Genomic DNA, 27,186 nt, shown 5'->3' with positions numbered 1-27,186 from the left:
CCAGGCATTGAACCCAGGTCTCCTGGACGGCAGGCTGATTCTTTACCACTGAGCCACAAGGGAAGCCCTTCCCAGGAGGGAGACAAAGGGATAACGGTGACCGCAAACCCAAAAGCCAGTTCTGCAGAGGCCTGGTGTGTGACCAGTCCAGACTGGAGAAGGACAGGGAGTCTCGGGAAGGAAGTAACTGGGAAGAAAATAAAACTGATAACTTATCTGGTGTACAAAAAGATTTGGAGAGAACTACTGACAGACATATGGCACAGAGAACCAACTGGAATAAAACAGCACTCAGAAAATGATACCAGAATCAAAACTGTTTAACACCGGGGAAGCAAAAAGTTGTACACTAAAGGAAAGGTACACAAACAATACGTAGCTCAGAAGGAAGATATATGTATTCAGTCAAATAATGTAAATATGAAAAAAAAAAAATAATGTAAATATGGTGTCATGATTTAGCTAAAAACTGTGATGTCATTATACTGAAGAATGAGAAAGAGGAAATCAGAGCTAAATTTTCATCTATAATAGGAAGTCCATATATCATGCCTAAAAGATGTCTAAAAAATTAAGAAAGTAGTATTATACACACACACATATAATTTATAAATATGGAACTGCCAAAAGAACAGCCAAAAGAACTGAATATATAATAGGTTCTTTTTAAAATTTAGGAGATTTAGGAAACTAAGAGACTAAAAAGAAATGAAACTGGATGTTAGTCTTCCAATATCACCTTTCAGAGTTATCAAAAAAAATTTTAAACTATGGGCATATTTTACTTTCATAAGAAATTTGACTCAATTTAAAAGCACACAACACATAAACATGCAGCAATAATACTGCTTTCACTGAAGGACCTAGAAAACACGACTGGGAAGATCCACTCTGCGTTACAGGAGGATGAGAAGCAGCAAAAACCGGAGAAAGTCACCAGATGGTAGAACTCGGAGCAGAGCCCGCCGAGAAGAGGAGCATGACGAGGATCAGAAGGCCACACCCTGGGAGAGCTGCTAGGAGGCTGAAGGCATTTGTGTACCAATTTCTAAGATCAGGTCACCAGCTGACATACTTGCTGGAAGGTGCCATGAGGATGGGCAGCCAGAGAGTACGGGACTGCTGAGCCGCTGCCGCCAGAACCCAGAGCAGATACAGTTGCGGCAAAGGGGGCTAGGGGAGGGACAGTCACAGGAGTAAAGAAGGCCAAGAACCCAGGGTTAATATTAAGTACTCAGGATGGAAGATGAAGATGAACTAGATCCTGGAGACCTCTGACATGTCAGGATGAAAAACTCAAACCCGCATATAAAATGGGTCTGTCCTCATCTTATACAACCTCTCAGCAGCATTCCAAATGGCTGATGACTTTTCTCCACCTGAAATCACTCCCCTCAAGGGAATCTTTCACACCACAATCCCCTAATATTCTTCCTACTTCACGGCTTTTCCTGCTGCACTTGACCTCAATGATGAAGTGTGCCAGGACTCAACCCTCTCAGTTTTCTCGTCCATCCCCACGACTCTCAGTTTGTCCATAACATGGACAATAACACTCAAACTTCTTTGTTTTTAGTTTTTGTATAGGAGTACAGTTGATTTGGGGGTTTGGGTTGTTTTTTTTTTTTTTAATAGGTGTATAGGGCTTCCCAGGTGGCGCTTGAACTCGCTTGCAAATGCAGGAGACTCCAGAGACACAGGTTGGGAAGATCCCCTGAAGGAGGAAATGGCAGCCCACTCCAGTGTTCTTGCCTGGAGAATCCCATGGACAGAGGAGCCTGGTGGGCTGCAGTCCATGGGGTTGCAAAGAGCTGGACACGACTGAAACGACTTAGTACACATCGCATAGTGGCTTTGCAACGCTGTGTTAGCTTCTGCTGTACAGAAAAGTGAACCAGCCATAGGTATACATGTGTGTGCTAAGTCGCTGCAGCACCCATGGGCTGCAGCCCGCCTCTGTCTGTAGGCTCCTCTGTCCATGGGCTTCTCCAGGCAAAAACACTGGAGTGGGTTGCCATTTCCTCCTCCAGGGGATCTTCCCGACCCAGGGATCGAACCTGCGTCTCTGGGGTCTCCTGCCGTGGCAGGTGGGTTCTAGAGCTACCTGGAAGGTCCCCTCTTCTGTGGACTTCCTTCCCATCTAGGTCCCCACAGAGCACTGAGCAGAGTCCCCTGTGCTGTATGTAGGTTCTCATTAGTTCCACACATAGTACCAATAGCATATATGCGTCAGTCTCACTTTCCCAACTCATCCCTCTTGGTATCTATACAGAAAAAAAAAAAATTTTTTTTTTTCCGGCCACACCATCGCAGCTGCCAGTAACACCCAAATTTCTATCTCTGGCCTAAGCACCTCGTGTTTATCACAAAACTCACAATGGCATCTCTACCCTACCCCCTACGCCCCCATCCTCTCCCTATGCCTCACCCGTGCTCACTTTCCATGATGCTCTTTCAACACGCCAAGCTCGTTGTTGACTTGTACACATCCTGATTCTCCTGCTGGGACTCCCCTCTGCCTGCTTCTCCGGCCTCTTATCACTCAGGCCTCGATCCACCTCCGCAGAGAGGCCTTGTCTGACTACCTGTATGCAAACAGGCGGGCCCTCGGGTCCACGTCTGTCACTGTCCGACCCGTTCGCGTGTTTCACTGCCAGCATTAAGTCATCGAGTCTGCTCAGCTGCTCCACTATCACCGCGCAACCTCTTCCCACTGAGCATCTCTGTTATCCACAGGCACTATGGCAGCAAGGATGTGGACCCTGATGACCACACCTTGCTGACCACCACACTGCCAGTACCTGGTGAAACACTGCCTTGTCCACATTCAACAAACACGAGGTGAATAATAAATTAACTGAGCTAAAGAGACAAAAACAAGCAATCTGAAGAAAGCTACTTTCAAACCAAAGAGCAATGTGGCGACTGGGGTTAGTACATGGCCTTCAAGATTGAATTCATCACCAAGCAGTGAAAGCCGTTAACACTCATTGGTGCATTGTTCAATTACTCAGTGACAGTTTGCACATTAACTTCTGGCCAGTGTATCAAAAGAACACAAGAGGCATAGTTCACATGCAGGAAGAAACGTCCCTTACAGAAGGTGACAAGGTCATCTGCAGTGTTCTATTTCTACCTTACCTTTATCTTAAGTTTTCTGATAAGGAAACTCCAGTGATCTTTACTCTTTTTATCAATCAGGTGAGAAAGGGTACAGCTTATTTCCCTTGAGAAGAGAGTTGATTAACCTTCTAAATTGCAATCAACACACTAAAAAGTAACTTCCTTTCATGACTGCGTCAGCACAAGCTTGCCACCACCCAGGGAACAATTTCCCCTTCTTGCTGGTTATACTTCCTTCTTTAGGAATTAACTGCAACCCTGGGTCGGTTCTACGCAGAGTTTAATGAGTGCACCGGATCACAGGCTCTCAGGTACACAGGTTCATAGTGATTCTGAGAACCACTGAGAACTTCACTTCCCATCATGAGCAAATCAGTTTCCGTTTTGCTCGAACGTGGCCAGTCATTTCCTTTGTGCGTGCTAAGTCACTTCAGTCAAGTCTGACTCTCTGCGACCCTATGGACTGCAGCCCGCCAGGCTCCTCTGTCCACAGGTTTCTCCAGGCAATAATACTGGGGTGGGTTGCAACTCTTATCCCAGCCTGCTACTAGTAATAATAATTACCCTCTAGTTCATCGATTTGGACACTAAATTATATGATCACCCTAACTGTTGAGGAAATAAATGATGCCCATTAAAAATATTATCTACAGTTGAACAACTGATAAGTAATCTTGGAACACTCTGACCTTAACGAAAATCAACAAGCAATAAAACTCCTATGACTCAATACCAAGAATAAAGTGTATGCAAGCATTGAAATGAGGACTACAATGCACATGTTGAAGACGTCAATCAAATGAATAATTCAGAGGTTTTGCTATCATGTGCTAAACGTTGTCTACCGTGTATACAGGGACAGAAGAGTCAAGGCAAGTGTTGAATGAACAAGGATGGACATGTTATACAGCTAGTTCAGAAGAACTTGGACCAATCTTACTAAGAACAGAACAGTGTAAAAAATGACTGTAGAGTAACATCTGCAAAAATGATGGCGTAGGGAGCTCCAGGTGTTTATGGACCTCAGAAACACTGAAATGATGTGATTAAAGAAAAGACAAGATGCTATTATACATGACTTGTGTAGTACTGTTACACAGATCACTATACAATTTGTGTAAATGTTACGAAACACAAAAAAGTTATGTCTATACATACATATAATTTATGGATATTAACATACATAAGTTAATGTATAAAAAGTGGACTAGAAAAGCACATAGACATGATATAGTTTGCCTGGGTCAAGGTAGGGGGCAGAGTAAAAAAATGGGTGAAAGATTTTAGAGAAGTCTGCTATGCTTTAATTATTAAAAGTTAAAAGACTGGAAGTAAATACAGAAATCTAGGGGGGATATTTCTGTATCATTCATTGTATTTTTTCTGTATACTTTGAAATTTTCAAAAATGGGGTCAGGTAGGGTGGGGACATGGTCACTGTCCTTTAAGAGACTCACTGTCTAGACTCAATCCTAGTTCATTTTTGCTGGCTGCCAGCAGTCACTGCTTCTTTTTATAAATATTCATGCTCTGAAAGTACCCAATTAACGTTTGTCCCCAAATGGCAAGTTCTGTAATTGACAGGATCCACGTTTTTGTCCTTGGAGGGGGAAAAACAAAACCTGTTTGCTTACATTTTACCTTCAAGCACTTCACCCAGTCTTCAGAATTTCTCCATGAAAACGAAAAGCAAAAAGAAAAACAAAAATCAAACCCAAAACAAAGCCAGAAAGTTAATGTGACTTTTCCAAAATCCAAGAGTAAGCTCTAAGAGAACCAAAGGCTCCAGGCTCTAGTTTTTATCCAATGATAATACTGCCATTGCTCCTTAGGAAAAGAAAATACTATCAACAGCATCTTAAGACTTTTTAAATATTCTTTACATTCACCTTGCCTTTCAGTTCTAAAAAGGAATCAAGTCCTACTCTGCCAGAGGAAGGCTGGTCATTTGTCATCTCCAGAGTTCTTTCTGGACCTTCTGTTAATCCAAATATTTAAACATTTGTTACAAGTCAAAAATTTCACACATTCCATGATACACCTGACCTTCATTATAACTCACTCCCTGAAAATGGTTTTAAAGTAACAAGTTCCACGGTGCAAACTTACATTTTCTAAATACCCATAAATCTTTTTGCCAGCTGCCTTAGGTTTACCTTAATCAACTCTGTTATAAACCAAACTATGTAAGTCAAGTCTAGGACATTCTCTGTGATTTACTCAATGTCAAGGTCCTTTCAGCTAGCACAACTGCAATAGCCTGCTTTTTAGGTCCATAATAAAAGGAAACATACTAAACTTGATGTTTGATAAAACACATTGACTATGTGTTTTATTTTCATCAAAATTCCCCAGATTTATGTGTCCTCTGCATCAGACCAATAAACCTAAAGTCTGAAAGTTTAAGATTCTGTATAATTATATCTGGGGAAAAAGAAAAGGTTATAACCATCCTAAACTACGGCAACATGTTTATATGTTATAAACAACTTTATATAAAGTTATAACAACTTTAATATACCAAAATAAAACCCAACATCATCAGTCAAATGAACACATACTTCTTCAGCAACCAATAACATAGACACTACAATTTAAAGGGAATTTGCAACAGATTATCTGCATGACCTAAGTACCCTTTAACTAAAGGCAGAGTGAACTGACTTTGTAGCTGAAAAACAATCAAATCAAACTTGAGTTTTTCCTAAATTTCTTAAAATTGAAATCTCATACTCTCAAAGAAAATTCCAACATAAGTGAATAGGGCTAGAACATGATTAAATACTACCAAAGAACGTAGTATTTTAGAAAAACCACATGAAAGGAGCCATATCAGGTGGCCAACAAAACGGGACTTCCAGAAGCTCCTCTGTGGAGACTGTTCTCTGCTGCCGTGGGCAGTGGGCTTCAGGTGGTACAAGCCACAGCATCAGACACACCCGGGCTTGGATGCTATCACTCCCCAGTCACATAACAGAACGGGATGAAGTGATTTACTAATTGCCTGGGTGTCTTCACGTCAAACATGGATTTCATACTCACTCATTTCCCTAGAACTGTGGTGAGGACTGAATGAGCCCATCAAATGGCATTCTTTACCATTCCCAAATGGCAACTCTGTGCTTATCTTCAGTTTTGAAACTACAGGCTTATTTCTCCTGAAACAGCAGCAGTAAATAGCAATTGTTGTTTAGCTATTAAGTAATGTCTGACACTTTTGCAACCCCAGGGACTGTAGCCCATCAGGTTCCTCTGTCCATGGGATTTTCCAGGCAAGAATATAGAAGTAGATTGCCATTTCCTTCTCCAGGGGATTTTCCCAACCCAGGGATCAGACCCACATCTCCTGCATTGCAGGTGGATTCTTTATCACTGAGCCACCTGGAAAGCCCAGGAAATAGCAGTAACAGAGATCTAATCAGTATTATTATCTCTCTGCAGACCGCTTACAAATTAACAGAACCTTGGGTTTGTGTTAGTTGCTCAGTCATGTATCTTTGCGACCCCATGGACTGTAACCCACAAGGCTCTTCTGTCCATGGGATTCTCCAGGCAAGAATACTGGAGTGGGTAGCCATTTCCTTCTCCAGGGGATCTTCCTGACCTAGGAATTGAACCCATGTCTCCTGCTTTGCAGGTGGATTCTTTACCATTTAAACCATCAGGGAAGCCCACTGATTAAAAGGAGGAAAAATAGGAACAGATAAAAGATTTGGAGGAATGTTGCAGTTGTGAGACAATCTGAGATAAATTCAAATTATGAGAGGCAACAACAACAACAAAAAACTTTACAACAAATCTTGTTGTAAAGTTTACTTTCAAATCTTGAAGGTCAGGTTTTTAAACTTAACCTCCACTGACTTAATTAATCAACCACATGGTACCAGGGAAAACTCTATCATGGTTGTAAGGCACCAGACATTCAGTTTAGGGATATATTTCCTGGAACATTTAGGTTCTTTTTCCATAACACATACACAGGATTTGTGAAGAAACTTGTCTCTAAGTTTTTTTTTTCTTTTTTAAAGTACTTTGAAATAGCAATCAAGGCATCAACAGAAGTTTCTTTACACTGAAGATGCCCAGGATTAACAAAGAAGTAAATTCAAGTAACCACCACGTGAGGAAAGAGAGGAACTATTGACAGTGTGCAAACTTTTCCTAGGGGGCTTCCAGGCGGCGCAGTGGTAAAGAATCCAAGCTGCCAATGCAGGAGACACGAGAGAGGCAGAGGAGCCTGGCAGGCTAGTCCATGGGGTCACCAAAGAGCCGGACATGACTGAAGTGACGGAGCGCACACACCCGCTTTTCCCATCCCACACACGACTTTTCACATTCTCCTTTAAGTAACAAGTCCCAGGCTGCCTGGGTGCCCTACAAAACTCCAATCCTATCAGAATGCCTCTTTTGAGAGCTGGAGTTCATGAACATAGAACAAAGTCTTAGAGATCAATAAAACCTCATAAAGAAAGCAGAGGACAGCACCACAATGGGTTAAGCTGGAAAAACCAAGCAATGACCATCTCCTAAGAACAGCAGCAACACTTTTCTTCATCATGGGAGTCCTGCACGGGGAGGAGACTGTACCCTGACAGGTTCCCCAGTCCACAGGATTCTCCAGGCAAGAATACTGGAGTGGGTGGCCATTTCTTCATGAAGTCTTAAGGAGACCCAAATATTGGTCTCTAATATGATCCCTCCTGAAAGGAATTAGCACTCTTAAGGCACAACTTATTCCACACTTTCTATTTCAGAAAAATATTAGGATTGTCTGCAAGCATGGAAATTGGATTAAGAAAGCAAGCATGCTTCCAAAGTTGTCACAGTTTTAAAGAGATAAAGACATCAGCTTCTCCTCCTCTTCTTTTTTTTTTAAATCTTTTGGCCATGCTGCATGGCACATGGATCTTAGTTTCCTGACCAGGGATCAAACTCACACCCCCTGCACTAGAAGGCCAAGTCTTAACCACTGGACATCAGAGAAGTTTTAAGACAACAGCCTTTTTAAAAGGACCTTCAGTAGACAAGTTGCGACAGTAGAAGGAAAATAAATATTAAGTAGATGTAAACTCATTTTGTAAATAGTACTAAAAAAGAAAAATCTTCAGAAAAAGGTTGATATGACGAAAAAAGAGGTAAAGAATATATGGTTAATTCTTTGTTAATGTAAATAAGTAGGAGACTGTCACATAAAGCTGAGTATGTGCTTTTTCTAATAAAGCATATCTCCTTATGAAGTATGTATATAATTTTGTATCTATCTCTGTATACCAAGAAATGCAGCAGGGGGAGATTTTGTGCAAGCCCAAGAGTCTTCAGTCAACGTTAAGAAGTGTAACGAGAATGGGAGAGGGGAAGGGATGATCAGAACAATGATCACACAAAAAAGAGAAGAATGATTTGTCCTAAAATGATCACACTTCCTGACTAGATTCCCTCATCTCAGAGGAAAAAACTCCAGCTGGCCTTATAATCCGAAGATGCTAATAAAACATGCTTAAGTTTACAAACATGTCTACCAGGAGGACAATCAAGAATCGTACTGCAGACGGAAAATACCAGCATGGAAAAAACTAACACAACGAACAAAGGGTGTTTAAAAGGCCTTATTAACCTAACAAGGTATATTTCATTGCAAAAAATACCCAAGAGGATCATAAGCATCTCGGGTGTAAATAAAGCATCCTCAGAGAGGCAAGCAGGCCTGCCAGTGTAAGAGACACAGGTTCACTTCCGGGGTCAGGAAGATCCCCTGGAGAAGGAAATGGCAACCCACTCCAGTATTCTTGCCTGGAGAATCCCACAGACAGGGGGGCCTGGCGGGCTACAGTCCATCGGGTCGTAAAGAGTGAGACGCGGCTGAAGTGACTGAGCACACGCACGCTAAAGAAACAGGATATTTTACTGGAAGTAAAATGTAGAGAAAGTAATAGAACAATGACACCCTTCATCACGAACTCCTCCCTGGCCCTTCAGATCTCTCACCACCTTCCCTGCTACCACACTGGCTCTTATCATATCTGCTTCTGATCTACCAGAAGCTTCCAGTCTCTAGACTCTTCTACTGCCTCCATCCCTTCCTGCTTGCCGTCCATCCTTCATGCATCTGGGCCTCTGGTCCATCAGGTCAAATGCTACTACCATCCAAGGCTTCTCCGCCACCTGCACACGCCTTGGTTCATCACAACATCCACCCTCCCCACTACTGCAGGGAATCCAATCCTCCTGTTACCGAACTCCTATTCGATAGGAAACTGCTCTGCAGACAATAAATACTGAAATCTGCTGAAATGAAGATGGGATTCACATGCCACCTCTCCTTCCTCGTGGCTAGAAAATATCTCATCATCTCAATTGGGGAGAAAGTAAAATGTCTGATGTGAATATTTACTACTTTTTAAACTGCAGAAATAAACTTTAAAAAATGAACAATGATTACAATCTGCTTTAACACATTATCGACTGGGGGATTTTGCAGAAATTAATGCCTGTGGCTGTGATAAGTCTCCGGTCAATAATGTGGTAAGTCACCTTTCAGGTTCCTATTGAAAAAGTATGGAATAGAGCCTCTAAAAAACTGGCCTACCTTCTGTCTTCTGGTTTTGAAAACTAAGTATTAAGTTAGACAGGCAAACAAAAAATACTTCAGCAAAAAAAAAAAAATTTCCTGCCTAAATAAGGTATTTAAATCTTAATCAAATGTTAATCAAAACCATTCTACCCTCAGACTTTCACGTTTACAACAGAGGACAACTCCAGTTTTCTTCCAAAAAATTAAGATCTTGATTTCCCATGATCTGGATAAAAAATTAAGGCTAAAATTAAACCAACAAATAAAAGCCTCTGTAAGCTAGATTTCCCCTACTCAAGGCCCTGCACAATGCCTGGCAGAAAACATGTACACACACAAATACTGAATGAATGGGAAATGTATAAAAACCATATGCATATGTCCCTGGAGAGGAGAGTAGTTGGAAAACTTATGGTTCATCCACACAATGGAGTATTATGAAATTGTTAAAAAAAAAAAAAAAGCAATGAAGATTATTTCTATGAAATGAAGTGACATGGAATGATTCCCAGCATACACTGCTAAGTGAAAAAGCAAGCGTTATCTATGGTGTGCTATCCCTCATGGAAGAAAGCAAAGGATATGGGAAATGTCTGTGTATCTGCTCATGGGTGCCCCAAGAAATATAGGAAGGAAAAGGCCAGAAAATCATGGGATTATTTACCTGCAAAGGACAGGTGGGAGCAGTGGAGAAAAAAAGAAGGGATGGAAATGGGGCGGAAGGAATGAGAACATTTCTCTCAGGACACGTTTTTTTCCTCAACTGGTGAGTCTCAGAACCAAGAAAATGTTTCACATATCCAAAATGTACATGACTGCAATTACACAGGATATAGGGGAAACCCAAAATAGAATATTCACAGTAATAAATGGACCTATGTGTGTTATAAATAAACAGTATAACCACACTGAGGAGGAAGTGACTAAAACAAGGAATAAGGAACTCTGCAAAATATTTGACTATATAACTGCGAAAGTAAATACAAAAAGAACCATGTACAAATAATGTTCCTTTTCACTTGGGTATGGGTTAGCAATTCTGAAACTACTAAGAAAAGAAAGTGTAAGACGCTCAATTGTGTCTGACTCTTTGCGACCTCATGGACTGTGTAGCCCGCCAGGTTCCTCTGTCCATGAAATTCTCTAGGCCAGAATACTGAAGTGGGTAGCCATTCCTTTCTCCAGGGGATCTTCCCAACCCAGGTCTCCTGTATTGCTGGCAGATTCTTTACCGTCTGAGCCACTAGGGGAGACCAAGAATATTGGAATTCGTAGCCTATCCCTTCTCCAGCAGATCTTCCCGACCCAGGAATCGAACTGGGGTCCCCTGCGTTGCGGGCAGATTCTTTACCAGCTGAGTTACCAGGGAAGCCCTTGAAACTACACACACACCCTGAGATTTAGCTAATAATTACTATATTGGGATATTAACAGCCATGTTTTTTTATGGATATAGGGAAATGTGGAGACAAGAATGAATACTATAGCACTGGATTAAAGTCAGAGGGACCAGTATAAACTCATGGTGGTTTTATATATATATATATATATACACACACACACACATATATAGGTTTCCCTGGTGGCTCAGTGGTAAAGAATCCAACTGCAATGCAGGAGCCGCAGGAGACTCAGGTTCGATCCCTGGGTCAGGAAGATCCCCTGGAGGAGGCCGTAGCAACCCACTCCAGTGTTCTTGCCTGGAGAATCCCATGGACAGAGGACCCTGGCAGGCTACAGTCCATAGGATCACAAACAGTCAGACCCTACTGAAGCAACTTAGCATGCACACGCGCATACAGAAATAGCCTTGCACTGCCCACTAAGAGGGACAAGGAGCGCTGGTACCACAAAGGAACGAGTCCACCAAGACTCCACTCCTCAAGAAACTAGAGGTTCCTTAACAAATGATGACTTCCAGGGCTGGGGCAGAGAAAATACAAGGTGATCCTGGACCACTTTATGGCAACAAAAAATTAAAAATTGCTCAAAAAATGAATGGAGACTAGATAAAGATGGTGGTTGCACATTATGAATGTATTATTCACTTTAATAAGGTTAATTTTGTTATGTGAATTTCACCTCAACAAATTTGAAATTGAAGCAATGCTTAAGTCACAGAAGCCATCTCAAAGAGCTCCCAATGGCCACCTCTGGACAATCTAACGATAAAATAATTAACAGCTGTTAAGGATTATAACCCATAGGACAAAATACATACTCATGAGTTCACACCCATACAATAATAAATAAACAAATGAGAGAGAATAAACATCTCTTCCTTTCAGTCAAGTCTCAGTTAATAAACACAGGAGTGATGGAAACAGAAAATCATATTTGGCAGAGAGCACAGTAGTAACTGTTGCAGACAAAAATCATCAATACTTGTTCAAACCTGTGAGCAAACGTATGCTGAGAAACAGGACATCTGCTTAGTTTTAAAGATGCTTTCACAAAACACTTATTAATTACAAAGGAAAAAACAGTAACTTTACAGGCGAGAAGCTTGGCAGACTGCGCTTTAACCGAGTGAGCAGGGTTAACATAACCAGTGATAAGACCTGTCAGCTTCAGACACCTCCTGATATGAGGCATTAAGAAGAACACAGCGTCATTTCTCTGGTATTCTCACCAAAAACGCATTACCTCGGTCTAATCGTGAGGAATAATCAGACGAACTCCAGTTAGGGAACGTTCTACAAGGTAACTGACCAAATCACTTCAAAAATGCTGAGAACAAAATAAGGAAATTTTCCATGGAGGAGGAGGCTTCTAGGAAGATGACAACTAAATGCAGTGTGGGGTCCTACTCTGGATCTCAGAACAGAAGAAGGACATTAATGGGAAAAAGCTGGTGAAGTCAAAATGAGGTTTGTAAATTAGTTAACAGTCTTGTATCAAAGTGAATTTTTTGGCTTAGAAAATTGCACTCTGTGTTTATGTAAACTGTTCATATTAGAGGGCATAAGGGAACTCTGCATACTACTGTGCACATTTTTGGAAAATCTAAATTTCAGAATAAGAAAGTTTAAAAAACACATTATTCTTTAGCTTATTAATTTATTTATATATTTTTTAGCTGTCTCCCCTCTCCTCCCAGTCCATGGGTTCACAAAGAGTTGGAAACAACTGAACAACAACCTCTCCTCCCTTACACTACAGCAGGATTATTTCTGATATACTCACTAAAGTAACCCAAACTTCTAACCATGCCTGATACACAGAAAGCACTCAAGAAGCACAATTACACAGTTTGGGTGAGCCGGAACCATGAAAGGGCTTCCCTGATAGCTCAGATGGTAAAGAATCTGCCTGCAATGCAGGAGACCTAGGTTCGATTCCTGGATTGGGAAGATCCCTTGGAGAAGGAGATGGCAACCCACTCCAGTATTCTTTTTTTTTTTTTTTTTAATTTATTTATTTGACTGCAAAGGGTCTTGGTTGCAGTATGTGAGATCTAGCTTCCTGACCAGAAGTCAAACCCCAAACCTCTGCATTGAACATAGAGTCTTAGCCATTGGACCACCAGGGAAGTCCCCCACTCCAGTATTCTTGCCTGGACAATTCCATGGACAGGGGAGCCTGGAGGGCCTACAGTCCATGGGGTGGCAAGGAGGTGGACACAACCGAGAGACTAACACACAACACACACAGAACCATGAAAGCATACTCCAAATCCCAGATTTTCCATTAATTTTCTTTATATTCTATTTGAAAGAAGATTTCTACTTGAAAGAAGCTACCAGGTGTCCCTGGTAGCTCAGCTGGTAAAGAATCTGCCTGCAATGCAGGAGACTCAGCTTTGATTCCTGGGCTGGGAAGATCCCCTGGAGAAGCGAACAGCTACCCACTCCAGTATTCTGGCCTGGAGAATTCCATGGACTGTATAATCCATGGGGTCGCAAAGGGTCAGACACAACTGAGCAACTTTCACTTTGCTTTTATTCCGTAAAGAAAAACTTAAAAAATCTACAAGCTCTGGTTCACTGTTTTGTGTCCAATGAGAATCACAATTTTAAATAAAATGATATAAAAATACAGAGACCAGATACAGCAAACAAGATATGACTTCTGACCTTCTCAGGCTCCAAGGCTCCACCTTCAGTGCGGTGTGCTGAGAACAATGGGGTCCCCACAGACCTTCCTCCAGCTAGTGAGGCAGACCCAAGGCTGCCAGCCCCTTCTCCTTAACTAGGGCTCAGCTCGTAAGGTGGGGGTGCCACCCAGACAGAAGTCTGTCTTTTGTTCCCACCCCACCTCCAGAGCCCTGGCTCCAGGAGGAAAAGTGGGCCCTAAAACAAATAGTTCCTAATTTTTCCCAAGGAAATCAGCTTCATTTGCAGCAGAGCACAGAGCTGTCCACACTAAGAGCCCTCTGAAGGACAAGAGGTTGGGGTAAAGGGAGTGGAGAGAATCGTGGATTTAATGAAGAGGCGGCCTGTGCTGTGGGCATCTGTGGCTAATCGGCTAAAGAGAACCAAGGAAAGTGACAGCTAGGAGCCTTCCTGTGGTCAGAACAAATATGGAACACTGAACTCAGGAAGTTTCTCCAAGGGAGTCACAAATGGATCAGCTGGTAGCAGAGTGTATGTTCCAGTGCCCTGTTATAAACAATTAGCCAGTAATTAGTGTAGTGGTCACCGAGGAGTCATCCCAGGATGACTGTGCGTGCACCCAAATCATGCACCCCCATCCCCAGGGGAGCACCAACAGAGACTTAACCTTGAGGGGGTGAGAAGAAGGGCAGATTTCACTAAAATAATCCAGCCAGTCATTAAACAAATAGACAAATATTAATAAACAAGCCCTGAGGTGAGGAGGAAGTACCCAGTGTTACTAAAATATATTACCTAAAAAATGTGCAGTGTCAAAAAATTATGATGTGCAAAAATATAGGAAAGTAGGACCCATACACCAGAAAAAAAGCAGGCTGCAAAAACTGCCTGTGAGCATAACTAGATATAGGATTCCAGATAAATACCTCAAAGCAGTCATTATAATTATACTCAGATCTAAAAAAAAAAAAAAGCTCCACTAAAGAAATAAAGGAAGGTATGACAATGTTACATCAAATAAAGAATATTAAGAAACAGCAATTTTAAAAAAGAACCAAATGAAAATTCTGGAGTTGAAAAGGCGAATGACAGAAAGGAAAAAGTCACCGGAGGGCTTCAGCAGATTGGAACCAGCAAAAGAACAAACCAGCAAACCTGAAGACAGATCAATAGACACTATATGAGATGAAGAAAGAGGGAAAAAAAGAACAGAGCCTCAGAGAAACACTGATACCATTTTACATATCATCCTAAATGGAATGGGAATACCAAAAGGAGGCGAAAGGTTGAAAAAAATTCAAAGAAATAAATGACTGAAAAAACAATAACCTACACATCTAGGAGGCAAGACCCGTAAAAAGATACATCGTGGTAAAAAGGGTGACAGTCAAACACAAGAGAATCCTGAAAGCATCAAGAGAAAAATGATTTATCACTTACAAGGGGGACCCCAATAAGATTAATAGCTGACCTCTCAGCAAAAATAACAGAGGCTAGAGGCAGTGGATAACACAAAGTACTAAAACACACACACACACACACACAAATAAAAAACCCTGTCAACCCCCACATCCAGGAGAGCTATTTTTTTAGAAAATGAAAATAAAATTCACACATTACAAGATAAACAAAAATTGACAAGAATTCATTCCTAGCAGACTTGCCTCATAAGAAATATTAAGGGAATTCCACCAGGTTGAAAACAACTGATATGAGTGATTCAAATCCTTTCCCTTAATTGATTTATAAACTTCATAAAATGATATGTATATAATGCATTGTTGACTCTGTAACACATGGGAATGTAATAAAGTTGCTAAAAACAGCACAAAAAAAGGTAGACAGGGGAAAAAAGCTGCTATGTGCTAAGGAAAGAATAACAGGTGGTGTAATGATTAATAATTGTAACAATGTATTGCTGGGTTTATAACATTAACAGATGTAATGTGTGTAACAACAGTGTCACAAAACAAAGGAGAAAAGGAATAGAGCTAAATAGGAGTAACCTTCTATATATTACTAGAATTAACTAGTATAAACTCGAATGTGAATACAATAAGCTGAAAGGTACACAGTGAACTCTGGAATAATCACTAAAAATACCCAAAAAATAGTGAAAAATGTCACTAACGAAATGAAAATGCTACATTAGAAAATATTCAATCAATGCGAAAAAAAAGTAAAGCAGGAATACAGAAATAAAAAAGACATGAGACATGTGAAAACTAAAGAGTAAGATGGCATCTGTAAATCAAACTGCATCAGTATCATATAAATGTAGATGAATAAGGTCCAGTCAAAAGGTAGACACTATGAGGCTGGATTTTTAAAAAAGCATGATCCAATTACATGTTATTTACAGCAGACACAACAAATGGTTAGGGGACAACTGGACAGTCACATGCAGAAGAACGGAATGGGTCCTTTACACCACATACAAAAATTAACTTAAAATTGATTAAAGACCTAATGTAAGAGCAAAACATGCAGTCCATGGGGTCGCAGAGAGTCGGACATGACTGAGCAACTGAACTGAACTGAAGAGCAAAACAAAGCATAGGAGAATTTTCATGATCTTAGATTTGGCAGTAGATTCTTAAACATGATGCCAAAAGGACAAGCAACAACAACACAAAATAGACTGGACTTCATAAAAATTTAAAACTTCGGCACTTCACAGAACACTATCAAGAATATGAAAAGACGACTCACAGAATGATAGAAAACATTTGCAAATCACATTCCTCACAAGGAGCTTGTATCTAGAAAGAACTTTTTCTTTTTTCCCTTTTTAAATACTGAAATACAGCTGATGTACAATATGTTAGTTTCAGGTGTACGACATAGGGATCTGACAATCAAATACATTATGAAATAATCATGACAAGTCTATGACATTACCATACAAAATCAGTACAGTATTATTGACTATTTTCCTTATGCTATGTTACATTCCTATGACTTAACTGTAAGCCTGTATCATTGTTGAGTATGATGTTAGCTGTATGTCATACACAGCCTTTATTATACTGAGGTATGTTCCCTCTATGCCCACTCGGTGAGAGTTTTTATCATAAATGGATATTGAACTTTATCAAAATATTTTTCTGTATATGTTGAGATGATCACATGACTTTTATCCTTAATGTTTCTAATGTGGTATATCATGTTGATTGGTGAATATTAAACCATCTTTGCACCCCTGGGATAAACCCCACTTGATCGTGATGTATGAAACTTTAATGTATTGCTGATTCAGTTTGCTAATAATTTGTTGAGGATTTTTACATCTATGTTCATACAGGATATTGGCCTATAATTTTTTGTGCATGATATTTTTGCCTGGTTTGGGTACCAGGGTAGTGCTGGCCTCATAGACTAAATTTGAAAGTGCTCCTTCCTCTTCAACTTTTTGGAATACTTTGAGAAGTATTTAAATATTTCTTTAAATGTTTGATAGAACTCACTTGTGAAGCTATCTGATCCTGGACATTTGTTCTTTGGGAGTTTTTTTTTTTTTTTTTCTTTTAATTACTGATTTAACTTCATTAAGGTAATCAGTTTACTCATATTTTCTATTTCTTACTGATTCAATCTTGGAAGACTCTATGTTTCTAGGAATTCATCCATTATTTCTAGGTTGTGCAATTTGCTAACATACAAATTTTCATAGTAATCTCTTACATTTTGTATTTCTGTAGTATCAGTTGTAACTTCTCTTTCATTTTTTATTTTATTTGGGCCTTCTTTTATTCTTGAGGAGTCCAGCTAAAGGTTTATTGATTTTGTTTATCTTTTCAAAGGACCAGATCTTAGTTTCTTTCATTCATCTCTGCTGCTGCTTTTTTCATCTCTATTTCATTTACTCCCACTCTGATCTTTATTATTTCCTTACTTGTACTAACTTGGGGCTTTGTTATTCTTTTTCTCATTCCTTTATGTGTAAGGTTAGAGTGTTTGAGATTCTTACTGTTTCCCAAGGTAAGCCTGTATTGCTACACACTTCCCTCTTAGAAATGTCTTCTCTGTGTCCCATAAATCTTGGAATGCTGTGTTTCCATCTTCATTTGTCTCAAGGTATATTTTTATTTCCTCTTCGATATCTTCAATGATCCACTGATTGTTTAGTAGCATATTGTTTAGACTCCGCATATTTTTTTTCCAGTAGTTGATTCCTAGCCTCATACTGCAGTGGTCAGAAAAGGTGCTAGATATGATTTAAATCTTCTTAAATCTTCTGAGACTTGCTTTGTGACCTAGCATGTGATCTATCCTGGAGAATATTGATTACATGCACACTTAAGAAGAATGAGTATTCTGCTCTTTTGGAGTTGAAAGTCCTATATATATTTAATCTATCTGACCTAATGTGCCATTTAATGCCAAAGTTTCCTTATTGATTGTCTGGATGATCTATTCACATTGATTTAAGTGGGATGTTAAAGTTCCCTACTCAGTATATTGTTAATTACTCCCTTTATGTCTATTAATAACTGCTTTATGTATTTAGGTGTTCCTATGTTGGGCAACCCATGGACAGAGGAGTCTGGCAGGCTACAGTCCATAGGGTCATAGAGAGTTGGATGTGACTAAAATGACTTAGCATACTTTTTTTTTTTTAATTCCACCCCCTCATTTTACATTTTTGATCTCATCTTTTATATATTTTTACTTTGTCCACTCCCTAATTATTGTGTGTATATATTTTTATTGATAGTTTTATGATTTTACTAGCTTTGTCTTTTAATTAGGTATATAGGTGGTTGATCCACTACCCTTACTGTATTTTTGCCTTAGAATAAAGAATTCTTAAAGTTTAAATTTTTTTTGAATTTTTAAATAGGCAAAGACCCTGAATAGACATTTTTTTTCTGAAGAAGATATACATATGGCTAATAAGTACATAAAAAGATGCTATATATTATCAGAAATGCAAATAAAAACCATAATGATACACTACTTCGCTACCACTAGGACAAGTAGACTCCAAAAGCCAGGAAACATGTATCATCAAGAATGTAAAGAAATGGTAACCCTCATATCCTGTTGGAGGAAATGCACAATGGCCCAGCTTCTTTGGGAAAAAAATCTGGCAGCTCCTCAAGTGATTAAATATAGAGTTACCACATGACCCAGCAATTCTACTTCTAGATAAAGAGAAATGAAAATACATGTCCACACAGAAACACGTACATGAATGTTAGGTATCCCTAAGGACAGGGGTCTAAGATGTCCAGTTTCTGGATTGTGCCTGACCAAAACAGGAAATTCATTAGGAGAACCAACCCCCCTCAATACACACACACACGAGTAAGACATGCAATTACTCTCATCCCACTCTCACACCTGCTTACAACTTTCCCACTGTGCTTTCCACATACTTGGAATTCTGTCTCATTTTTTTATGTGAGAATCCAGTACACCCTGCAGAAACTCGTACCCTGGCCTGAACTCCAGCTTTCCTAGTGGAGTTACTGATATCTTCCCCAAATTATGACAATCCTATGGACCAGCTCATTTATTCTTTCGAGTGGTCAGTGAAGACCTAGGATAAATATGATAGGGACCACCCTGAGATTACCAGCTAAACCCTTGGACAGTCCTGGAACCCAATCTGCCAACCACAATGAATATAATTCCAAAGCACAAATATGCCACACTCTCTCAGAGCTTCATGAAAGTAAAGGCAGCTCCCTCTACCTGCCAGGCCCACTCTCCCCTAATCTGCCTGGTCTCTGCTCTTCTGGGCAGCAGACAAACAGCTAAGAGCATCATCTCTGGAGCCAGCTTGACCGAGTTTAAACTTCACTCTTCCACTTAATGTATGACCTTGCCAAGTTTCTTACACTCAGCCTTGGTTTCCTCATCTATAGCAAGTGAGTAATCATACTTCCTAGAGTTGTTATGAGGATTAAATGAGACTATGTTATTGTCTCATAACATATAACATGCACTCTGCTGCTGCTTCTATCTCCGTCTATCGGATGGTATCACATTTTTTTACTTGCACCTTCCCCCACTGGTCCCTGAGATTTCCAAGCTGTGTAGTTTCTTCTTCCCCTTCATATTCATAGCACATAATATAGAGATAGGCACAAGGTGGGTGCGGGAAAAGGCAGTGATGCATGCAGGAAAAATGAAAACTCTGAGTCCAGCAACATCCAGCAATTACGGAAACCACGCTCTCAATATAAAAAGCAGAGCATGTGGCTTATGAGTATACAAGAACTAAACATCTGAAATGAGGCCGGCTCTGGAAAATCCAGGCTGACTGCCAGAACCATCTAGAAAGAATCCAAATGCTCAGCAGTTAGAGTGGTTACATAAACGATGTCATTAAAGCACAGGGGATTTTACATAAGCACGACAGGAGACCTCTGCTGATACCTGAAAGAGTTCAGACGAAACACCACGGAGAAAAACATGCACAGGAGGATTACAGAACTGCTCAGAGTGATAACCAAAGAAAAGAGACTGTGTGTGTGTGTTTCTAGTACCACATTCTGCTCTCTAATACCACATTCTTTCACATTCTGGTGACAAAATCTGTATATTCTTTTTAATTAATATTGATTCTAAAGACAACCTAACACACACAAAAATAATGCTTATTAATGGCTTTACATAAGAAATAAGATGGAATGGAGATTCCAAAAGTGTTAACGCTTTAAATAAGACACAGTTAAAAGGGTCAAGTTTCTGGTACTATAACTTTCTGGGTAGATAAGTTTCCTGATAAGAAAAAACTTCATTTACTCTTATGATTAACTCTCTTATTTTCTAAGTCATCTTTATTTAAAGCCAGTCATCTGTTCTGCTCTCGTCAGGGCCAAGCAATAGTTTGATTAACTACTGTAAGTTCTTCCTAAGTAAGTCTTCTCCTTTTGGTATGATTAAAAAATGAAATCTAAAAATGTATATATTTGTCTATGAAGAAGAAAGATCTTCAGTAAGTGTTTCATTCATTCCCCCCCCCCAAAGAATGCCTTCCAAAATTAGACCCCAACTCAGAGAAAGAGAAAAACAATACTAAACTTGCTCAAAGCATAGAGTACATTTGCCCGCTTATATCAGCTTATTTCATGAATACATACACACCGACACAGATATATACATATCTACACACACACCAGAGAAAAAGTAATAAGGAATAAAGTTACCTTCATGCAAGTCAATAATGCCAACAATAGCACCTTTTGATAACCAGGTGATAACTACTACTCTACCCTGACTCAAACAAATGTCCATTCTTCTTGCCATTAATATTTCCTAGACTAATATGAGGAAAAGAGATATGTAAAAAGAAGAGGTAGAAGACTTCGCTGGTGGTCCAGTAGTTAGGAATTCACCCACCAATGCAGGGGACATGGGCTCGCTCTCCGGTCTGGGAAGATCCCATATGCAGTTGCACAGCTAAGCCTATGAACCTACCTGCAGCCCGTCCTCTGCAACAAGCCACTGCAAGAGGTCATGCGCTGCATCTACAGTAGCCCCTGCTCACTGCAACCAGAGAAAGCCCACAGGCTGCAATCTATGTGGCTGCAACTAGGGCAGCCATATACAAACAAATTATTTATTTAAAAGTCTACAAATAATAAAAATAGGGGTAGGAATTTACTGTAAACATTTTCCAAAAAAAGCAAAGAAATGCATTATCCTTCAATACAGTTCCAATCTCTAAACAGATAACCTTCCTTAAAAACACAGTTCAATAGTCTCAACAGAATTAATTTTTAAAACTTCAGATCGGAATTTCTCCTCACCCACTTCAAAAATACTTTTGCCTAAAGAGCAACCTATCAACACATACGATTTAAATCATTAACTACACAGCACCAAATCATTAGGATAATCAGCATACAAATTTCATGAAGCCACTGTGTCCTTTTAAGTGTTTCATACAACATCCGGTACTAGGAAGCTTATTAAACATTGATGATGTTTAATAATAAAAAATAAAACGCCAAAATGAAAGTCTTCATTACTGAACTTGGCTGTCATTTATAATACAAACCGCTGATGAGCATGTTTCTACAAGAGCAATTACAAGAAATCAAGAAACAAAGCAAACCCCATTCAAATGAGAAATTTTGTCTCCTCTGTCCAAGAAAACTGTTTCATTTCGGTGTCAGAAAGAAACTGGCAGGCCGCCAGCAGATAGCATGAAACAAGCAGACTGTAGGGGCATTTAACTCAAGAGCGTTTATGCACCGTTGACAAAGCAAAAAACCAACCTCATTCCATGAACGTTTTCTGGAGACGTTTTCCTTACCTTTCCCATTCTGCCATGTCGTATACCAAGATAAAGTGAGGAACGAGGTGATAAATGCTAAAACAGTGGCTACAGTTCCATTTCGGAGCCTCATCTCATTTCACCATCACACTGGTTCATATGTTTACGATGATAACCAAGACTGTTTCTTTTTATCCTGAAGTCAAGCAAACCCAGTACTCCTGGCTCAGGGCCAGTTGAAACAATCAATAGGAGAGGTTCATTTCAGATGCTCAGCAGAACTAATCTGGCAGCCACACCATCCACAATTACTATTCAGGACTGTCTGCACCGTCTTCATAGGTGGATGCTTCTTTCTCCCTATTCAAGGGGAAAAGAGAAAGAAAAACTTGCTGAAGGATGCACAATACTGGTTTCTTCATTTATCAGTCACTGTTACAAACAGATTCTTGGCTGGGCTACACTGTATCTGTAGATTACCCCCCACATCCAAATGACTCATGTGATAGCCTAGAGTGATGTGGTTCCTCTCCTCCAGGGAAAAAAAGCTTTCAACTCTACTCCCTGCTGGTTGGTTCTGCTGTGTCTGTGGAAAGAGAGTCAGGGTTACTCTTGTAAAGGCAGGCGAGGTGGGGCCCATGAGAACCCTAATGATCACACAATGGTTCCTAAGTAACAATCTTCACTCTCTACAATCCTCCTATTGCACAATGATAGTTAATGGTTCAAAATTTTTAAAGAAAACAGACTACAACTTACAAGGGTCAAAAGCCCTGGGTCCTAGATCCAGCCCCACCATTACTTGCATGACTTCAGGCATGTCAATTTTCTCAGCTTTGTGGTTTCATCCAGGAACTGAGAAAGCTAACTGTCTCGGCTCCTCCTGCTCTCATAAATAATAAAAAGGTTACAGTGATGACCGCTGCCGATCATCATCATAAGATAAATGTCATTTTTCCAACAATTAACCTGCTCCCCAGGTGTAAACTGGGATTATTTTGGCATTTTGAAAACATGACAATCCAACCAGGATACCACAGGACCCAGGATTAACCACTGAGCATTGCTTTAACTCAGGAAATCTGGAGATCACCTCCATCTAGCAGAGCTGTTCAGAAAATGGAATGAGGTGGTCTAGTGGTCGAGAATCTGGGTCACGGGTTGGATCCCTGGTCTGGGAGGATCCCACGTTCCGCAAAGCAACTGAGTCAATGCACCACAACTGCTGAGGCCACGCGCTCCAACTACTGAAGCCTGCGAGCCCTGGAGCCCAAACTCCCCACAACAGAAGCCACCGCAATGAGAAGCCCGCACACCACAACTAGAGAGAGCAGCCCCCACTGGCCACAACTAGAGAAAGCCCACTCGAAGCAACAGAAACCAGCACAACCAAAAATGATAAACCTTTTAAAAAGGAAATAAAATGAAATCATGTCCCTGGAAGTACTTAAGCACAGTGACCTAGTACAATTCTAGGTTCTCAATAAATGTTAACTGTATTAATAAAAACAAATCAAACAAAACCAAAAACCTGCAGCCAGTCACTGGTTTAGGCCTCTCTGCACAGAACCAATTTCATTCCCTCGGGGCATGTCAGGCCAGACAAGATGTGCGTTGATTCCTGGTGGCCCCAGGGGACCACGAGATGCACTTGGCAATCCACTCAGTGTCACTCCAGTAGGATGAGTTAATGCAACTCCAAAAAGGCCTGGGAAGCCCGAGGAACAATTCTCTCTGACTAAAGCAGCCATCTGTAGGCAATTCAGAAATGACCATCTCAGCTGGTTTGTAAAACTGACCGTTGCTAGAAACCTCCACTAGTGAGAAAAGATCATCTGGATTAATAACGATGATGACAGACACTACAACCCACTGAGCATTTCCTCAGGTGCTCGGAATCTTCACAAACTCCCTTGAGGCAGGCACTGCTAGCCCTACTTTACACATAATGAAATGAACCCAGAGAAGGAACCCTAATTTGCATGACTCCAAAGTCCAAGTTCTCATCTCCCACCCTCTGCCTCTCTGCACCGCAGTCCTCTGAAAGAAAAGAAGCTCCAGGGGTAGTACTCTAAGCCTCAGGTTACACTGGAGAATCTTCCCAAGGTGTTACCTTTACCCAACAGTTTAAAGTGTGAATTAAAAAAAAAAAAAAGACTCTACAACGAATATGGATCTATTATGGAACAAACTGCAAAATTCACAGGAAACTTCAAAGTTTCAACTTAAAACCTGAATGAATTTCTCACTTCCTGTACCCTGGGCTGGGCCCTCCTCTCCCTGACTCACACCCAAGCAGCCTGTGAACCCTCCTTGACCAGCAGCTCTGCATTATTGATATAATACTCTAGAGGCACTGAACTTTTCTACTTCCTTGCTTCCCCTTACTCTCTGCAATCAAGAATTTCCAAAGATACTCTCACGTTCAAGTTATGATTATTTTCTAAAACCAAAGTTATTCACCTAACATATCCATGTCAACAGTCTTCACGGTGAAATCCCAGAATTTCAACTCAATTCCATAAGTGTCTAATATGCTGTCTTATTAACATATCAATAAGCACTCAAGGGACTTCCCTGGTGGCCCAGTAGCTGACTCTGTGATCGCAATGCAGGGGGCCGGGGTTTGATCCCTGGTCAGGGAACAAGGTCCCACATGCTGTAACTAAGACTCAGCACACCCAGATAAATTTTTTTAAAGCACTTGATAATGATTCTGGTTATAAAAAAAAAAGAAGGGCTAACTCAGTGAATTATGTAACTTGGAATTTTAATTTTTTCATGGCATTATATGAAGATGCATATAACTTTTTGTTGCTATAGCCCCATCTGAGCCCTACTTTACTTCAAAAAAGATACTGTCCTGATAAGAGATCCAGAAGTATACATATTATTAGAATAAACATTCAATCAGTAATCACAGGGAAGGGGAAGTGAAGAAGTAGAAAATGAAGGATTTTTGAAGCACAGTTTTATTAAATACTTATTTGTATGAAAGTCAGTATAAACGGGTAGACAGACAAGTAAAAGTGAATGAACTCTATAATGAAAGTAGATTATAGATACAGTATTGGTAACATGAAAAACAGAAGGAATACTAAATATTGGATCCAGGAAGTTATTCATCTCTGGTTTGAAGAAAATGCTTATAATTAACTCTACTAACAAATAGGACCTGAAATTCGGCAGGAGAAATACGAGGGCATTTTACTCAGAATATTGTCATACATTTTTAATCAGGGTTTCCACACTAATAAAGTTTAGTTGCACCATGAAAGAGCAAAACCAGTGATCCCTACGTTCTCAAACCAGGAGAGGTAGTTCAGACAGCCAAGAGCCCTGTGGGTTGACTGACTACCTAAGGCAGGAGAAGTGACCCATATTTGTTGTCAGCATCCACACTCACAGAAATTTCAATCTAACACCTTGACGCTCTCTGAGACTATCACTTAACACATCGGAATCCTTAACAACAAAAAGGCAGTGGCTAAAGTTACTGGTCATCTTCTTTATCCTGACAAAGATGTTTGGAACTTTCAACTCCAGATCTCAGACTGGAAAAAACCTGTTTTATTAACCGTCTTTTAAGGGCTGCAGTCATATGTTATTATTAGATACCTAACCTTTGATTTTAAAGTGTTCTCCGAAATAGTATGTTCCATGGCTAAAAATGCTTCACATATTTCACTGCCATTCCAGACAGAACAGGGGTGCCTGAAGGAAAGGCACCCTTATGAATACCATGATGTAAGCCCTGTAACTTTATTCATCGCGGTTTTGTTAAAATCCATTGGTTTTATATTTATAATAGGATTTCTATTTTTCCTTAATACAGCTTACATAACTTCATCATCCTGTGCGTTTTCAGATGTACACGGTCCGGGCTAAAGAAACCTTTGTTAGGATAACCTGTTAATGACAGTGTTGTTGGTTTTTAACATTCAGAAAAAGAAAGATAAACCATTAAAAGCATATTATTCACTTCTAAATTTAGCGTCTAAATTCAAACGAATGACGTTGCCATTTTCTTTGGCCAGAAGTCGTCCGGCAGCAAAAGCACAACAGCAAAATATACGGAGCGCGCTGAAAACAGACACTGCGCCTGCTTCTATTTCGCAATCCGGACTGTAAGCAATGAACGGGCTCCAGAGAAACACTCGCTGCGAGAAATAAAAAGCGGGCGCGCGAGTGGTCTGCCTGCCAGCTCATAAAACACGCCTTCCCGCTGCCACCTGGTGCTACCCTCGGGGGGATCACCTGGCCCCGACCCGAGGATCCCACTCGCAGCCTCCTCGACAGCGGGGACCTGAGGCCTGGGGATGGGGGTGCGCTTACACTTACGACCCGCAGATCTTGACTTCGTAGGAAAATTCGCCAGAACGGTGCACGCCTCGGGAGCAACCCCGGCCCGCCTCGCCCCCGCCCCACCTGCCCCGCGGCCCCGGGACGCCGCCGATTCCGGGACGGGCGTGAGCCATGGGGCAGTCCCGCGAGCAACTCTGCCTCGCCCCCCAAACCCCCACTTTCCTTCACTTTGCCCCAAAGTCGGCGAACCCCGCCGCGCCACGGAGCGCCGAGAGCGCACCAGGCGCCCAGCCGGCCACCGAGAGAGCGCGCGGCACCGAGGGGCTGCGGCGGCGGCGGAGCGGGGCTGACGGCGCGCCCAGGGAGGCCCGGCCAGCGCCCGCCCCCGAGGCCCAGCCCGCCCGCGCCCCGAGACGGCCCCGCACAGCCAGAGGCGCACGAGCTCCGGGCCCGGCCGCGGCGCCCGCGGCTCCGTTACCAGCAGGTGGATCTCCCGCGACCCGGCGCCGCCCCTCCATCCCGCGCCCTCCGCGCAGCCGCCCTGCGCCACCCCACCGAAGCTGCCCGCACGCCGCCGCCGCGAACCCCTCACCCGCCGCCGGCGCTGCCAGTCCTGCCGCGGCCGCCGACGAGCCGCCACCGAGCAGCCGCCGGGCGCCCCCGCCTCCCCGCGCGGCTCCGCCCCGCCGCCGGAGCGCCGCGGCCCCCGCGCCCGGCCCCGCCCGGGACCCCGCCAGCCATTGGCCGCCTGTGCCGTCCCCCGGGCGCCCCCGCGCGGCCCAGCCGCCGGCCGGAGGCCCGCCCGGTTGTCATTTAGGGGCGCCGCCTCGCAGCCTGTACCATTCTCGTGAGATCTCCCCGCTTCACTCACTGTCACCGCCGGGTCTGGACCAGCGTCT

General features: G+C 41.6%; 1 protein-coding gene across 1 annotated transcript in view; it reads right to left on the bottom strand.

The window, feature by feature from the left end:
- Positions 1 to 26,957, bottom strand: part of MGAT4A (alpha-1,3-mannosyl-glycoprotein 4-beta-N-acetylglucosaminyltransferase A) — a 122,425-nt gene extending 95,468 nt beyond the window's left edge. The window contains exons 1-2 of the mRNA XM_043918637.1: positions 26,880 to 26,957; positions 22,022 to 22,342 (exon numbers count right to left, since the gene is read on the bottom strand). Coding sequence (XP_043774572.1) covers positions 22,022 to 22,115 — 94 coding nt within the window. The 5' untranslated portion in view covers positions 22,116 to 22,342; positions 26,880 to 26,957. The remainder of the gene's footprint in view (positions 1 to 22,021; positions 22,343 to 26,879) is intronic.
- Between the last annotated feature and the right edge of the window lie 229 nt (positions 26,958 to 27,186).

The sequence above is a fragment of the Cervus elaphus genome, chromosome 11 (assembly GCF_910594005.1).
Source record: "Cervus elaphus chromosome 11, mCerEla1.1, whole genome shotgun sequence".
In the NCBI taxonomy this organism is placed as follows: domain Eukaryota; kingdom Metazoa; phylum Chordata; class Mammalia; order Artiodactyla; family Cervidae; genus Cervus; species Cervus elaphus.
This window is presented reverse-complemented; position numbering and strand designations above follow the sequence as displayed.